The sequence below is a fragment of the Pelecanus crispus genome, chromosome 11 (assembly GCF_030463565.1).
Source record: "Pelecanus crispus isolate bPelCri1 chromosome 11, bPelCri1.pri, whole genome shotgun sequence".
NCBI lineage: Eukaryota > Metazoa > Chordata > Aves > Pelecaniformes > Pelecanidae > Pelecanus > Pelecanus crispus.
The window spans coordinates 1210653-1228213 of record NC_134653.1 but is presented as its reverse complement, the minus strand read 5'-3'; the positions used below and the strand labels follow the sequence as shown (position 1 = coordinate 1228213).

The 17561-nt window shown below is 54.3% G+C and overlaps 1 protein-coding gene across 2 annotated transcripts in view; it reads left to right on the top strand.

The window, feature by feature from the left end:
• Window positions 1-17561, top strand: part of PRKCB (protein kinase C beta) — a 137147-nt gene that overhangs the window by 96826 nt on the left and 22760 nt on the right. For both annotated transcript variants that reach the window (XM_075719236.1, XM_075719235.1), the window contains exons 9-13: window positions 878-1024; window positions 7496-7669; window positions 11228-11319; window positions 12250-12312; window positions 14266-14404. In XM_075719236.1, coding sequence (XP_075575351.1) covers window positions 878-1024; window positions 7496-7669; window positions 11228-11319; window positions 12250-12312; window positions 14266-14404 — 615 coding nt within the window. The remainder of the gene's footprint in view (window positions 1-877; window positions 1025-7495; window positions 7670-11227; window positions 11320-12249; window positions 12313-14265; window positions 14405-17561) is intronic.

Below are 17561 nucleotides of genomic sequence, written 5' to 3'. Positions count from 1 at the left end.
CCAAATTGAACTGCCGGAATCGGGTTAATGGAATTTCATGCTAGACTGAGCTCAGTGCAAGCCTTACACTGTCGCATATTTCTAAAAATTAAAAGCAAATAAATTGTGAGATAGCTTTTACAAACTGTGGTTCAGCAAATTAGATAGCCCCTGGACCAATGAGGAGGTGCCGAGCCACTGATGAGATTCTGTGTTTAAAAATGTGGGGGTTTTGTGAGGCTCCTTAATAAGCAATTGCGGTTGCAGCAGCTCGCGCGACTGCTTGGGGATGCAGGAGGAGTGCTTTCTATTCTGGTTTGTTCAAAATGGGTTTGTAGCTTCCTGCGTTCAGCCTGAACTGGCACAGGAGCGCAGTTCTCTTTGATACCAGATAGTAACGGAGGTGGAGCTGGGTAAAAAGTCCTGTGTTTTACCCTGATGTATTTGTTATTATTCACCTGTCCTTTTCTGGTGAGGTGAGAGGCAGAAGTCAGCCTTGAGGAGAAAAAGCTTATTTAAGCCTCCGTTCTGTACTTTGGGTGGCCTGCAGCATGTTGCGGGGTAGCTCCCCGGGCGCACGGGCTGCCGTGTCCCGCTGGCTGCGGGGCGAGGGGTAACAGGGTAATGGGCAGAGCCGGTTCCCAGTTGCTCTCGCAGGCGTTAACTGGGAGCCAGCTGAACAGTGCAGTGTGCTGGGGCTGGTAACTTGCCCAGTGCCCTTCTTGGTGCTGTCCCTGTCATGCTCGCAGAGGTTCCCGTAGCTCAGGGTAGGGTTTGACCTGGAAAAGAGCTCATTAACGTGGGATTTCAGGAGCGCTGGCTGATTTTAATGACCTTTCTCCACACTGTTTTCAGTAATTTTTCCTCTTTTCTCCCTATCTCGTCTCCATCTTTGCAGAGAGCCAAGATTGGAACAGGGTCCAAGGCTGCAGATGAGAAGACAACAAATGCCATTTCTAAATTCGACAACAACGGGAGCAGAGATCGGATGAAGCTTTCGGATTTCAATTTCCTGATGGTGCTGGGAAAAGGAAGCTTCGGGAAGGTATGGTACAGCATCCGCCTTTGCGCTTTCTGCATTTAACACACGTTTCTAGCATTTCTGAGCTGCGGCCACGTGGCTACTGCGGTGCGAGCTGCCCTTGCTCTGCCTGGGAGCACTGGTGTCGCCGTAATGGGAGCCCAGTTTGTCGGCTCCCTTCTGGACCGTGTGGCTGCTGTGTCAGTGATGAACATCTGGGATGTCTGGTCAGATCACAAAGATCAGATGCTCTCTTTTGGGAAGCAGGGTGTGTCCTGTGTCTTTAAAGCTCTTTCTTGTTTGACCATTTTTTCCTCTAATAATTACAAATATACGCGAACATTTTAATTAATTTTCCAGACCGGTTACGAGTGGTAACAGAATTTCATTCTTCAAGTAATTACGTGCCTTGGAGCCTTGATTTTTATTGGGGTCTTGCCAACTTTGTCATGATTTCCATCAGAAATTCCAGTCCTCGGGTGGCTGCTCGGGCTTCGCAGCCCGGCGCGGGCAGGAGGGTGGGCTGCTGTTGCTGTGCACCAGCGCGGTGTTTGCCGGTGTGACGGACGGCCCGATGCTGCTCTGATGAGTGAATTGCCTTAATTGCAGGGAATATTGCTCTGCCTTTGGGCACGTCTCTTGGGCGGGCAGCGGAGGCAGGGAGAGAGTGCCAGGGGAGTGATGCTGAGCACAAGGGGTGAACCCACCTTTCGCAGCTGGCACCCCTTCCCTCCTCCAGCCTTTTGCCGCTGGTGGTGGAGCTCTGGGAGGTCCCAGCCGCTCTCGGTGGGTGTTTGCTGCCTTTCCGGAGGCGGAGAGCTTAGAGATCCACTGAAACAGGAGGAGAACAGGGAGTTCCTGATGGTCGCCAGCATCCAGAGCATCAGCCAGCGATGCCGCCGGGGAGAGGCTGCCGTCGCTCCGTGTTTTACACCTTTGCTGCGGGTTGGCGACGCAGGGGAGCGGGAAAGCCCCGTGCGTTGTGCCCGTGCTGCCCTCACTCAGTAACGTATACGTATCCCTGTTTCCGCATTGCTTTTGCCCCCTTTCCTCTCCCTCCCAACACCTAATCCCTTCTAAAGTCTAGGCTTGGCATCTGGAGACTCTGTAGTTGTGGGTTTTTCCCCCCCCCTCCGCTTCTTTCTTTTAATGTGAGAAACATTAGCAAACTCTTCAGTCAGCATCATGGCTTATATAAGGGAATGTGTGACAGAAACTGTTCCCTGGAACAGAATGTTATAAATATGCTAATTAGCACTTATTAAAACAGCACGTCGGTTCCTACGGTTAGATGCAGCCTCACCCTCACGTGTGCCTGCGCCTCGCCGGGGAGCGCTCCCCCGCGGCTCCCGTCCCCGGCACCCCGCTGCCCGTCCCCGCGGCACGGGGACAGCGCGGAGGCGCAGCGGAGGTGCCCGGCTGCAGGGCTCGCTGCGGAGGACGCTTCGCTGCCGGCTCGCTTTGCACTCGACGCGGAGGTGCCAGGTGTTTCGGAAGGAGCCAGGCAGAGGGGTGCGGATCCGTGCCACGCGGCTCCCGGCGGGTTCCCTGCCCTTGGCGTGCCGAGCAGCCGGTTGTGTCCGTGGCAGCCGCGTCCTTCTCCAGGGCTGGCGCTGCCTGCTCCTGCTCAGCTGTGTGCTGCCAGCCTCCCTCCTCCCAGTCCCCGCTGCTGAGCGGGCTGTGGGGGTCTTTGAGTATAACCGCGCTGTTCTGGCGGGTCTTGCTCCCAGGCTTATTGACCCTTTGGCATCGGTAGCTCAGATTTACTGCTTACTATTTTCCTCTCTCCACCGCTCCAGCTGTCCAGGGTCAGGAGTACCTACGCGTTGGCCTCGGTGGAGTTTAATAAACTTGCTTTCTCTACATTCAGCATCAGAATATCTCCAGTTATTATGCTGGAGCATTCCCAAACAAGTACTCTATATTACAGGAATAAATCAAGTTAAATATCAGCTTTTTCTGCACAAAAAAAAAAAAAAAAAAAAAAAAAAAATTAAAAAAGAATGCAGTCTACTTTCCAGAGAGTGAGCTGGCAGATGGAGGTCCCCACAGAGCCAGGCATCAAGGTTTAGGGGATGGAAAATAGCTCCGGTTTGGCAAATAGCTCAGGGGCAGGGGCTGGGGCGTGCGTGGTCCCGGCTCGGCGCGTTCAGCCCCAGGACACAGGGTGGCCCTCGGTGCCCCTCGGTGCTCCCGGCTCTTCTGGTGGCAGTCCTGGCTGGGCTGGCAAGGAAGGGAGACGTTCCTGACTGAGGAAGGCAGCACTTGGCACAGCCCACCCTGGGCTTGCTTTGCTGTAATATAAATAGAGGAAAGTTAAATTATGTGGCTTGCTCATATTTTTGCAGCTAATCAATCTGTCATGCTATCAAGCTGTCAATCTTTTCTGGGGGTTTTATGGTGTTTTTCTGAGCGGGGCTCATTCTTTTGCCTCTGCAGTTACGGATTAGAATGCAATGGGAGACAATTTTCATGTCCTGTGATAATCTTCAAGCTGTAAACTGCTTTCCTCTCCTCTCTTAGCATGAAACGTGGCAGAAGGGCTGGTGGTTGGCGCACTCGGGCAGGGATTCGGGCGCTGGCTTGCAGAGTTCTGCTCTGGCCCCTGGGCACACAGTGAGGTTTGGGTGCACGCTCCCTCCTTCACCAATGTGCATCCTGTGCACAGCTCTGCTCAGGGCGTTACCAATCTGCGCTGGGTGCATTCGCTTGTTTGCATTTTTTTTTTTGTATTTACAGTGCAACGGGTCCCAGTCTTTTTCTTTGCTCGCTGTGACATTATCAGCCGCCGCTGAACCCGCTCGTCAGCGGCTGTCCTTCTCCCGAGATCTTAGCGGTACGCGCGCTGCAGTCACCATAGGAACTGCGATGCCAGCGTGCTGGAGCCAGCTTGGAGCCAGCCCTTGGCGCATCAAGAGCACCGAGCAGGCTCCTCTGCGCAGCTGGATGGGCTGCGGCTCCGTGCTGCAAGCTGTCGCGCTGGCACTGCACCGCCGAGCTGCCACGGGCAGGGTCGGAGCGAGACGGAGTCGGAGACGGTCGTGTAAGCCCCACAGGCTGGGAGCAGCCCCGTCTCCTGCTCGGAGAACAGGCCAAGTCTGCTAGCGTTCGTGCAGACTTTGCGCCTGTCACTCAGGGCGCAGAAGGTATTTTCTCGATTGGCCGCAGACCAGAGCCTGCAATCTCTTCTGCATATGCAAATTCACAGTGATTGCAGCATCCTGAACAGCATTAGTCTCGATGCGCGCTTCTGGAGCTGCTTCCTCTGCCAGCCCGGATGCGAGAGCAATACAGTAACGTGGGGCTTTCAGCACCCCTCTGCACTTGCCCGGACGCACGCTCTCACACTCGGCCTCTTCGCTGGTTTTTAGGCGGCTGCAAAGTCCTTTTGCCTTTCACATTTCAGTAGAGCAGGGCTGGTTGGCTCAGCTGTGGCTCGGGATTGCCGTGTCATTGGGAAGCCTCCGCATGAAACATTTTCGGTCCATATAAGCCCTAGAGCGCTTTTTTGCATTTAGCGTGGCACGCCAGCCAACCTCTGCCTCTCGCTGCGCTGCAGAGACTCAGCGCGCCGGGGCGGCGGTAGCCGCGTCCCCGGTCGGGTGGGAATCGCGCGCTGACGTCTCGGTGGCACCCACCGCTCTCTCCGGGGTTTTCTGCTGTGCAGGACGGGCTCCGATCGCCCCGGCAGAGTTCAGCTCCCCTACGGTGTGATTTACTACAGCCGAACCCTGTTTGCCGGCAGCTGATTTTACCTTTGCGTTAGACCTGTGTGTACCCGCGGGGAAGTCTCCTGGTGCGCTTATCCCCAAACACACACCATGACCAACAGCAGCGGCCTCTCCCCTGAGAGTCGCCAAGGAAAATGTCTGGAGAAGCGCCAGGATGCTTTCCGCGCCCTGCCTGGCACTGCAATCCAACCTCTCTGCTTCCGAGGGGGGCTGCTGCTGCCACCCCCGCCCGGCGCGGTCCCTTCGGGGCAGCAGCAGACGCCAGGCTCGGAGGTTCCCTGGTTTCGTTACTTTTTCTCTGAAGGGGATATGGTAGCAAGGCAGGTCTGCGTGTAATTGGTGTTGCATATAATGCACTTACTCCCAGGTAACAGGCTTCATCTTCCCACAGACGGTGTTCTTGGAGCGGTCACTTCTCTCTTCCACCAATTTTGAACGGCTGAAGCCCGTCCGCTTTTATCCCTTAAAAATCAGCCCTGTTTTTTAGCACCTGTGCACGGTGACTTGTAAATCTCAACTCGCGTGAAAATGGTGAAGCTAAACGGAGGCAGTGAACTGAGATGGTTCGGTTTGTGCGGAATTGCAGGGGAGGGCAGAGGTGCAGGCTCCACGCGAAGCAGGCAGGGCACCGGCCTGTGCCCATGGGCGCTCCGTGGGGAGAGCTGCTCCGTTTGGAGCAAAGGGCTGTGGCAAGACACCTCGGGGAGCTGGTACCGGGGACGGAAAGAGTGGCCAAGCACTGGAACAGGCTGCCCAGAGAGGTGGGGGAGTCCCCAGCCCTGGAGGGGTTCAAAAAACGGGCAGAGGTGGCACTTTGGGACATGGTTCAGTGGGCACGGTGGGGTTGGGTTGATGGTTGGACTGATGATCTTAGAGATCCTCTCCAACCTTAGTGATTCCTAATTTTTACTTTCATTAAAAACTAATCCAGCCAGCAAGCCAGGAAACATGAAATGAATTATTCCTCTCCCCTTAATGGGTTTAGTGGTGGACTTGGTAGTGTTGGGTTAATGGTTGGGCTTGATGATCTTAAAGGTCCTTTCCAACCTAAACGATTTGATGATTCTATAAGGAGGAAGCACAGATCTGGTCCCTGTGCCTTGCTGGGCTGCATCACAGCAGCACACCGAGCTGTTCCGGGCTCTGGGTTCTCAACCTCTTCAAACATCAGCGAGTAAATCAGTTACTGAAGTCGCTGACACGCTGTCAGTCTGCTTTTTAGCGCTGCCGATGGATGAGTGCGGCGTGCGGTCGCTGCAATCCTGGCCCCGCTGATGAAAATGTAAATGTCAATGGCTTCTCCAAAGCACTTGGTGCTGAGGAGCCGCAATGCCTTTCCCGGCTGAGCCTGACACGCGGCGTGTCAAGGACAGCCAGCCTCTCCGGCGCCGCAGCCAGGCGCCTGAAGCGAGCCAGAGCCGCGTGCTCTCAGAAAGCACTCTTCCCGACGGCGCCGCTATTTTCACTCTAGCAAGTGGGCGAGCACCGGAGCTGTGTCCTCGGGCTGGGTCCCCTGCCTTGTCCCCAGTCCTCGGGCTGGGTCCCCTTGCCGCCCCAGGGCTGGCACGCCGCTGCCCTCTCCCCAAACCCCGACGGGGGCCGCTCTGCCCAGGAAGGAGCCCCGGGACAGGCTCTGCCCCAGCTCCGGCTCCCGGGGATGCTCGGGGCTCTGCGGAGCCGGGCACGTTGCGGCCGGGAGCACGGGGCTCCGGCCCCGTGTCGTCTGCGGCAGGCTGACAAGAGCGCGCATTCTGCTGTCCTTAGTGTCTCAGAAGTCATCAGTGAGACCCACTCGTGTGTCCTCTGCCAGTCTGCTACGGCCTGAAATGCATTTCACTTCGATCCTATTGATGTTGACTTATAATTTATTTTCACAACGTCCGAACTCCTGTTCCTGATGTGACTTGAGGATTTCTGCAGACTCTTTCAAATGGAATGCAATTCATTTCCACCGGGCGCTCGGATCTAACGGGATGAGAGAGTGCGAGGAGGGAAAATGGGAAGGAAAGCGTGGTTTCAGAGTCCGTTTATTTTGCCAGCAGCCGAGGAGCGGCTTACACTGACGGAGCGTGGTGGATCGGTCTGGGGATCCTCGCTGGGGCTGGTGTGATTAGCGAGGGAAAATTGCACCAGCAGCAGCAGTGCATCCCGTTCATTGTAATAAACCTGAAAATGGGTGGAACTGGTTTAAAAGGGGAGGTTGAGTGGATTCTGCTGTGTGAGAGGGGCTTGCGCTGGGTGGCGGACCGGCACGTAATTGGGTTTTGATGACTGTGCGCGTTGTGGAGGGGGCGTGCGAGGCAGAGAAAACCTCGCTGGCTTTTTCTTAGTCGGCTATATCCTTACTCTTTTCCACTTTAAGTTTTTACCACTTTGTAACTGGACGGACTCTGTTCAAGCTTTCGAGGCGCTCCCCCGATGCTGCTTGCATGCTGCGGGTGCCGACCGGTGCCCGCCTCGGGGGCGGAAGGCGATGGAGGGTGATCCATGGCTCAGGCGTCGGCGAACCCCTTGGGCTGGCTTCCTCGAGGCGACGCGCTGGCGAGGAGGTAGACGTGTTGCTTGTCAGACTTAGGGTTCCTAAATGATTTTAGAAATACCACTGGTAGCTTGCTGCATCATTTGGCACCTGAATCTCTTTTCAGGACTATAATGGGAGCCGCAGGATAATAAGCAAGCCGTTATTTTTATCTGTTGGCCGTGGCAAGCTAGAAGCATTGCAGATCCACATTTTGATCCCGCGTGTGTCCTCTCCCTCGTGCAGGTGATGCTGGCGGAGCGGAAGGGCACCGACGAGCTCTACGCCGTTAAGATCTTGAAGAAGGACGTCGTTATCCAGGACGACGACGTAGAGTGCACGATGGTTGAAAAACGCGTCCTGGCTCTCTCCGGGAAGCCTCCGTTCCTGACCCAGCTCCACTCCTGCTTTCAGACGATGGTAAGTGCCGGTGCCGCCGGCGCCGGTCCCTGGGCAAAGGGCAGAGCGGGCTGGGGACCCTGCTGGACCCTGAACGTTGAGCGGGGGAGTCCGACACTTTGCAAGACGCATTTTAGTGACTTGGCTTGTGAGTCACAGAGTCACAGTGGTGAGTTTGTGGGCAGAAAGCCTCTTCTAGAGACCCAGTGTCACCAGTTATCCAGGACCAGCGCCTTTCAGGGCGGCTGCAGGGTGCCCGGGAGCTGTGTGGATGGAGCTGTAGGGACTTCTGCCCCGGTCACACATTTTAGCTTCTCGAAAAAAAAAAAAAAAGCCTTTGCTTTTATTCATGTTTCTTTCCTGGATATACATCACTACACTTGCAAAAGCAGCCATGTATTTTCTGCCTTGGCAACCTCACAACTTGTCCAATTTGCTTGCAAAAACGCCTCCATGAACAAAACGTGTGTGTGTTAAGCCGGAGGCTGCAATGGAGAGTATCTGCACCCCTGAGATTTTTTCATCCGGGAGCTGTTGATGGCGTTAGACGGGATTTCCCAGCCCCTCCGGTGCCCCCCCGCCCGTGATGTCCACTGTGATGCGATAGCCAAGTGCTGCGCTTTTTCTCAGGATTCTTTCTTGTGATCAAAAGTTGGAGTAGAGAGTGAAACCTAACGCAAACCGCAGGAAATTCAGTTTGTGACGGGCACACGATTGAGTTTGTACAAATGAGAAGTGGGGAGGGGGCGTGGGGAAGGGGACAGGGGACCTTTAAAGCAATCTCTGCCCAGCCATCGAGCAGCCTGTGAATGAAAATGTCCAGGTACGTGTCAGCGGGAGCAGGGAGAGGGAATCAGCAGAATCCTTTAGAACGATGACAATGCTATCCAGGAGGATTACATTTTAATGTTATCCCAGAAATTTCATTTACCAAACACATTCAGTGTATTTAAAGCCTGCGGACCGGCTTTGCGGCACAGTAATCAAAATGTGGCAGGAGAAGCTATTTCACACAGCATCTCTCTGGCATCTGAAGTGAGTCAGCGCAGGATTATTCCTGGCAGACCTATAGTAGCTTAATAGTAATCGTATTTGTAATGTAATCAAAATGTATAGCAGGGTGTATTATCAAATGCTGGCACAAAGCACTTTGATTTCTGGGAGCACGGTCCGAGCGCGCTTCTCAGCCGGGGCTGTTAGTTCAGCCACTGGTGGGAGAGAGAAAAAAGCCCTAAATCTGCGTTTTAAAGAGTAAGGGAGGATGAGCAATGAGAGCGCTCCTGCCTGGGTCTGAAGGACGAGAGAAGCCCCGTGCTGGTCCGGCTGAGGGATCTCGGGGTGCTCTGCCCCGAAAAGGTCCTGGGTGTGAGCCTGGGCGAGGGGCGCGGGGGGTGAGGCGGGTGTCCCCGGGGGAGCCGTGCCGTCGCTGGTGGCCTCCCTTCCCTCGGGGGCTCAGCAGCGGAGGGCACGGCAGCAGCAGTGACGCTGAGAAATGACAAATAACGGGGGGATGGGGAACTCGGCTCTTGTCAGGGCTCTCTTGCTCGCAGCGGGGAGGAGGACCCAAGGAGCGGTTAATTAGGAGGAGGGCGTCGGAAGGAGCCTTGGCTGCCCAAGGAAGGGGCGCGTGTGTTTTACCAGCTCCGTGCAAGTCTCTGCAGGGGTTATTTACGTATCTGTAACTTGCTGTTGCTCAGCGAGCTCGGATGCTCCGGACTTGGACAGACCCCGTCCTTTTCTGCCGTAGACAAGAGCCGAGACAGCTTTCCGTCTCCCTCCCTCCCTCCAGCCTGTAGGCTGGCCAGCCATCTGGCTGCTTGATTCATGACTTTTTTTTCTCTGAAGCACCAGCATTCTCTTCCCCACCCAAATGAGGAAAGCTCAAATCCTGCTTTTAGACCTCAGCTGGCTGTTTCAAGAGACCATCTTTTTAATATTCTTCCTTCTTGAAGTTGATCGATATATTTAGGAAACAGCTGCAAATGAGCACAGTATTGCTTTCCTTTCCGGTTACCGTCACAGGATGACTAGCGCGACAGCGGCTGCTGAAGGTGACTTTGCCTGCCCCATGCCTTGCTGCTGAACTGGACCGATGCCTTGGCAGAGGCAGTCCTTTACAGAGGGGTACGCCGAAATTCCCAGTCATCTGATAAGCCCCGAAATCTCTTTTCTATCCCATCAGTGCCACGGGATTTACGTTGCCTGATTGCCCCTTCGGTACCGTATTTCATTACCTTGGAGGCCACCGCGCTGTCAGGGTGGGCTGTGCTGCGCCCGCCCGGGGCTGGGGGAGCTGATTATCCGAGTTGCTCCGTAGCCCTTATGATGGTAATGCTCACATCTGCATATCTTCTGGGCTCCTCGTCCTTAGTTCATTAAAAGCAGGGCAAGGTTTATTTAAGGAGGAAAGGAAGAACGGGAAATACTCTGAATTATTATGGAATACTGCCAACCTGAAGCTCTCGCAGTGCTCCAGCCTTTGTGTCCTTCCTTCTGTGGTGCGGGGCTGGGCGAGCCCGGCGATGTCTTCGGGCTCCTGTGCGTCGAGGCCCCACGGCTGGGTTTTGAAGGCTGTGGAAAGCTGCTTGTTGTGAGGAGTGTGACTCGGGCCTGGTGTTAGGCAGCGCTTTGCTGCTCTCGTCCGTAGCCGACACGCGCAGAGGTCGGAGCACAGATGTCTGCTGGCAGGGAGGATTCACTCGGATGACAGCCTGTGTCCCGCTCCTGCACGCACGCCGGTGCTGCGGAGCCGTTGCTTTTCCCTCCCCCAGAAACGTCCTGCGCTCTCGGCAGGTTCAGGTTGGTGGGTTTGGCAGTCTTGCACTTTTTTTTCGCAGCCATTTCCCATTAAAAGAAAGAGCTGTGAAACATTAGAGGGAGGTGGCATTTCAGAGGCACAGGTTCCCCAGGGTAAAGGTGTTGCTGGTGTCGAGCTCCCGCTTGCCCAAATCTTGTGCTCCCAGGGCTTGCAGGGCTCGTGCTAGAGCTGTTTGGGATGCGGCATGATGAGATCCAGCTGCTTTTGTTTTATTAATCCACAGTTCTGAGCTTTGTGGGAACGCTCGGGTCTTGTTTCTTGCCTTGTGGCTCTCCCTGGGGTTGATCATGGCCCGCGCTTTCTCAAATTTCTAGCAGTGCTTAGAGGACTGGGCTTACCCCGAGCAGGACTAGTGCTAGCAGCGAAGGCAGGAGCCGTGCTGGGTGTACAACACCCTCGCCAGCTCGCTGCAGTCGCCGCAGCTCCAGGACTCAGTGAAGAATGAGAGCAAATTTGTTAATGGGAAGTGAAAAACCTCTGTTTTAGGAATTCCTCCACTTGCTTTCTCCATCGGCTCTATCTGCAACGGTGCAGAGATGAAGTCCAGAGCATTGGAAAGGAATCGGTACTTCTGTTTGCGGGCTCTGTAGGAACACGAGCTCCACCTGCACTCCTTGGGGAGGGCAGTGGTGATGATTGTATTGCCATGAAAAATACAGACTGGAGCTGTCAGCTGTCACGGTCCTTACTTCTGACCCCTGCAGATTCCCTGCTCTAATAATTCTGCTGCTAATTGTTTGCTTTTTTTTTTTTTTCTTTAGGATCGCTTGTATTTTGTGATGGAATACGTGAATGGTGGGGACTTGATGTACCAGATCCAGCAGGTTGGGAGGTTTAAAGAGCCACATGCTGTGTAAGTTCAGTAGCCCTGGTCTGGCCCCTTCGCGGTAGGTACTGGAGGTACCTTTGTCATAGAGCTGGGCACGGAGTCCAAGGCACGGGCTTTGTGGTGCGAGTCCTGGGCAGGAGGGGCGGGGAAAGGAAGGACAGCAGGAATCGGAAGGTGCAGGATGATTCTCTGTCTGGTGCCAAGGGTGCTGGTGCCTCCAGCTCGTCTTTGGGATACATCGCACTTGCGTATGGTAAATAATTGGCCTTCACAAAAGCACCAGGCGGGGAGGTTTGGAGGCTTCCTGCGGAGCTCCCAGCCCGCTGTGCTGCCCGCACGCCTCCGTTCTGCCCCGTGCCCTTCCCCAGGGTGGGAGGGATGGTGGGTCTCTGGCTCCTCTGCCGGGGTTGCCAACCCGAGTGTTAACTGGTGGCTTTTGGCTCCTGCTCCCTGTAGTCTGGACAGAGCAGAATGTGCTTGTGAAAGCCTTTGTGTGCTTAAATAAAAAACACAAACAGTGAGCAGAGCCCGTATGGCTTTGAACTGGTGTTTTGCACTCCGGCAGAGTCCTCTGAGACCCAGAATATTCTTTAAAGAAAGCGGTAGCAGTGCATGTTATCTCCTCGGCCCCCCCGAGATGACAGATAACTTTTCAATCCCCGTTGCCAGCACACAGTAACGAACAGCCGTAGATCCCATGAGAGTTTGCGTAACAAGAAGTGACAGCCCCCTGCTAGCCCACAGCAACCTGATCGCATCCCTACCCGATACGAGCGGAGGGTGGGTTGTGTCATTCTCCTGTGATACTTGCCTGGTATTTTTATGTTGTGGCTGTCTTTATCCTTTGGTCACGTCTGCCCAAAGCGTTTCATTTAGCGTGATTGGATTTGAAAGGTTTTCATTTTGATTCATCCCCTGTAATTATCAGTCTTCCCTTTAAATCTTTCATTTCAGATTCTACGCAGCAGAAATAGCCATCGGCCTCTTCTTCCTGCAGAGCAAAGGCATCATTTATCGGTAGGTGAGCAAGTTCCTCCTTCCTCTCTTCCCCCGAGAACTCCAGCCACAGCCGGAGCGATGAGACGACCGCGATGCTCGGCGGGGCTCTGCTGTGCAGCGCGCGGCCGTGGGGCTCTCCTCCCTGCCGCTGCCGCAGCCGGGCTCCGGCCGTCGGGTGCGCACGCCCAAAACAGAGCTGGGAGCCTCGTAGTGTCGCTGGTTTTTGAGGAGGTTCTTGTCTTTGTCCCCGTTTTGTAGGCAGGCAGCTTTGGTTCCTCTCTTGCCTCTGTTTCCTGCGTTTCTCTCCATACGACACAAATGCTCGCTGGCAGCGTGGACCAATTCTGAGCCGCGTATTTTGCTGCGGGGCACTATTTTCTTACCATTAACACTAGAGTAAGTGCTTATGAATGGCTGATTCTGAGATCTGCAGTGCAAGTCTGTCACTTCTGGTTCAGACGCTGAAACTTCTTTTCCATTCGCAACATGATTATAGCATCCAGAGTTCGCTCGGTTACTGCCAAGCGCTGGGCCAGGCTCTGAGGCTGCTGGCTGAGCACTGAAGCTGCTGCGCCACGGCTCTTCCCTGCTCGGGACTATTCCCAGAGCCCCAGGTAGAGCAGAGCATCCTAATGAGTGTCAGATACCATTAACTGCTTTGCAAAAAGGCACGCCAGCTGTGCTGCTCAAGTTACAAGACGCTGAAGACTGTTCTGAAGATGAAAGTGGAGCAAACCTGACGTGAGGGATGGGGTTTTTTTTGCCGTCAGCTGCTGCAGAGATTCTAGGTCTGCTGCTCCCCAGTGCCCCCTCTTCCTTCCTTCCTCTGAATCCGAATCCAGCCTTGTGTCCGTCTGCCTTTGGCCCGTCAGGGTTCTAAGCCCTGACACAGTAATTGAAAAAAACCAGTCTTAAAAACCAGCAAGAAGTTGTAAATTATGCTGTTCCTTGTATTGGGCTCTTACTTGACAAAATTAAGCCTCGTGCACCGTGCAGCCCTGCAGCTCTGCTGAGCAGGCTGTTCCCAACAGGGTGTTTCAGCCGGGGGTCTCTAAGGAGAGGGCTCGCACGGACACGGCGTGCCCCTCACGCCAGCTCCGGGACGTGCGATGTGCGTTTGCTCTTCGCCTGCAGACGAGGTGTGTGGCTGGGCAGAGCTGCAGAGACCGGGCTGGGCGGGCAGGACACAGCTTGTGCCTGCGCCAGTGAGCCGCTCTGTCACCCGCCTTGTCACTTAATGTCGCCCTCGGGCAAGGGAAATCTTGCAGACATGCTCCGATATGGAAATGGAGACCTTTGAGTAATGCTTCACCGTGTAGAATGTAAGCCAGGAATGGCACAGATCACCCAACTGCGTGGTGATTACGTGGCTGGTAGTGTATAAATTGCACCTGAAATACTGAGTGTTGGCTGCAAAACTCCTTCAGGCTGGAGCGCCCGCCTCTGGAGGGGCCGGTCGGGGCTGGGAGTCGGATCGGGAGCTCTGCCGCTGAAACTGTCTCCACGATTGGTGCTAAGGAGCAAAGCTCCCGCAGGGCTGGATATAACTGACGGGTGCTCCGCGGGTGCGGATCAGAGAGAAACACGGCTGATTTGTATTTTCGGGGGGGAGCATAGCATAGGTGATGCAGGGACTTCTGCTGAGTAGGTACTTCTTCATTGCTGGTGAGCTTTAAGTACGCTTTGATTTTCATAGGCACAACAATAAAAAATATCTATTATTATGTCTCCCTGCTATATGAGAGTGTTTTCCGCCATACACTTAAAAGCAATTTGCCCAGCATGGTGTTCCTTTCATCCTGACAGATCTCTGACTTTTACTCGTTTCCCCAAACATTATCCTACAGAGTCTGGGGGTGAGACAAGCCAGAGCTCGCTCGCCGGAGAGCACCTGGAGTCAGGAAACTTGTGTCTTTGCTGGGTGCCTTCCCCTGTGGGCTTTTGCGTCATTGCTTTGCTTTCTCTTTGTAGAGACCTAAAGCTGGACAACGTGATGCTGGATAGCGAAGGGCACATAAAGATTGCAGACTTCGGCATGTGCAAGGAGAACATCTGGGACGGGGTGACTACCAAGACCTTCTGCGGCACTCCAGACTACATCGCACCTGAGGTAGGAGGTGGAGAAAGGCAGGGGATGCTCCGTACGTGTCTCAGCAGCCTCTCGGAGGCTCTTTTCCATGGGCTGACTGCTTTGGGCAGCTTTCTGAGAGAAACAGGGACGATAGTGAGGTCACAGTCAGCCTGGGAAGGTCGTCCCGTCAGCGCTGTCCGTCCCCCAAAGGCCACAGCTGCCTTTAGGGAGGCAGCGATGCTGGACCTGCCTCTCCGTTTGGCCGCGCGCCCTGCTTCTGCCTCAGAGGGCAGAGAATCCTCCATGCTGGTCTCCCGGCAATGTTTTCCCTCTCTGGGTGTTTTTCCCATGTCTGTGGCACCGGCATTCCCGTGCCTGTCTGATCCTCGGCATGCTCACACCCACCACGGGCTGCTCCTCGCACGCTTCCTTGCTCCTGGAAAAGATGAGCCCCAGAGCTCGGCTTTGCCCCTCGCCGCGTGTGACAGCCGCTTCCAGCACAACGTGACCGGTGGGAAAAAATGGAATTATCAGTGGATAATATTTCCATGTGAAGTGGAAATCTTTAGATCTCTCCAGCTTGCTACTTGCAGCAAAGAGCTGTGTGCCTGATGAGGAGAGGCTCCCTATATACAGCTCTAGATCACTCCAAAATTATTTTGCATTTGGTTATTACTTATGTGATGGAGTCATGTATGACACTTACATGAAGTGCAGTATGGGTGCAATTTAATGTCAGACTTGTAAAATTCAGGTAGGTAATTATTTCCAAACGCCCGTTCCCTTAACATAAAAATATCCCTCTAAAATCTACTCACTCTGCTGAATTTTCAATTATGAGATTAATATTAATTCATTTAAATATTTTAGAGCAAGAGATTCTCTTTGCTAGGACACAGCTAGATGTGCTTGTATGCTAAACTACATTGTGTTTTGCTGCAGCCGGAGAGGTTTTTAATTACTCATTCAAATGTGTATTACATATCCTCATCCTACCAAGATTAATATTGGTGTCCTCTTGGTACACAGCTCAGTTGCTGTGTGTGATTAATACTCTTTCAAAGCAGGAAAAATGACCAGTTCTCTTGGTATTTACCTGAGCATTATCACTTAAACTCTTATTTTCTTCTGCTTGCTCTCATTTTCTTTTTTCCCAAAAGGAAAACAGAAGATGGGAAATTCGGGTGCACATCACTGCGGTACCCCAGAATGGTATTAAAGGCTGCTACCAGGGGGTCTCAAAAGAGTGAATATACACATCCCCGGCTTTGTAAATAGAAACGGGGGGTACGCAGAGCTGGGGGGTCTCCTGCTGCGTGGCCAAGCCCGCGGCAGAGCCGGGGTCCCTGCGTGCAGCTCCGCTCCAGGGCCCTTCTGCTGGACCGTGCTTCGTCCCGTTAGGAAGCTGCAATGTTCTCAAGCCGACATGTCTTCAGGGTAAAGATGTCCTGTGAGTTGCTTGACCCATTTTTTAGGGCTTTTTCCGTTCTAAGGTACAGCTCTGCGTGCCAAGGCGACGGGTACTGAGCGCAAATGACCCGCGTGTATAATTTCTGAACAAAACGTGTTCGTCAGCTGTTGGGCTTTGACCTTCCCTAGCGCGCAGTCGGTGACTTCAATTTACAGAGACTGCTTTTCTGCAAGGATTTCTTCTAAGCACTCTTTTCTTTTGAAGGCCTTTATGGTGTGACCGGTTCACACCTAAATTTCCCTGAGCACTCGTAAATCACCTAAAGAACAAGTGAGGGAACTTCAAGTGTTCTCGGTGGAGGGATTTCAGAGCTGAAGCTCCACGGCTGATCTCGGCGGGCAGGGTCAGGCCTGGCTGCAGGACGCTGTCAGGGCGCTCGGAGCCGTGTCGGCGCGTTTGGACGCATGGCTGGATCAGGACCAGGACAGAGGCGAAGCTTGGCGTCAGCCCTGTTCTCTAATCGCGGCTCGGTGCTGATGCTTTCGCAGGATAGAACTCGTCTCTTCTTAGGTGGGGTGGCAGCACCTGAGCTGCGTCCTGACGTACCTCCTGGTCGAACCCCTTGGATGACGCGGAGGTCTTTCACAAGGACAGGGGTGGCTGAACATGAGGACTCTTGAGGTTGCTGCAGGCATTGCCTGCAGCCATGGAGCAAAAAAAGCATTGGAAGAGGCTGCCCAGAGAGGTGGGGGAGTCCCCATCCCTAGCAGTGTTCAAAAAACGGGCAGAGGTGGCACTTTGGGACATGGTTTAGCAAGCACGGTGGTGTTGGGTTGATGGTTGGACTGATGATCTTAGAGATCCTCTCCAACCTTAGTGATTCCCAGTTTTTACTTTCATTAAAAAATGATCCAGCCACCAAGCCAGGAAACATGAAATGACTACTCTCCCCTTAATTGGTTTAGTGGTGGACTTGGTAGTGTTGGGTTAATGGTTGGACTGGATGATCTTAAAGGTCTTTTCCAACCTAAACAATTCTGGGATTCTATGACTGGAGCCTTGCTTGGGAGCAGGGGTAGCAATGGCAGGAGCAGACCGCTGGGGCCGGATTGCTGTGCACATTCTCCTGTGATCAGCATACGATTTGCATTTGCATTCAAGTGTAGGAATCTTTGCAGAATAGAATTCTGTAATTAGGATGAATAAATTGCATAATTGTTTTGCATTAAGTAACAGATGGCAAAGCCCAAGGCCTGTCAAACCCCAAACGCTGAAACAACGCCCAGCAGCAGCAACCCAGCAAATAAACCGGAGCTTGAAAGACCCTTCAAAGCAGAAGGGTGCCCGTGGGAGCCCGGCTCCTGCTGCGGTCCCGGGGTTGGACCTCTCGCTGCTCCCCTTCAGCGGTGCCTGCAGCCTCCTGCTGCAGCCCGGGCGTGCTGGAGGGTGCGGGGACCCGGGGGCGGGGACCCCAGTGCGGCGGGGAAGGAAGGAGGGGGCCGGTTTCTGGCAGCGGCCCCCGGCCGGGGCGCGGACCCGGCGTCTTGCTGCGTGCCCGAGCCGAGGGCCACGGAGAGCCGAGCGGCAGAGGCGCCGGGGGAAGGTGCCGCGGGGCTCTCCCAGGGCTGGGGCCGTTTCTCCCCCAGCCGCTTGCCCTGTTTATACGTGGGGTCTTGCTAGCGAGGCACTGACCCCCTCGCTGGGCTCAGCTGTAGGTACCCCAAACCACCGACACGCACGCTCTGCGGAGGGGGGGCAGCTGGGTGGCTTTGCCGCAGGGTCGTA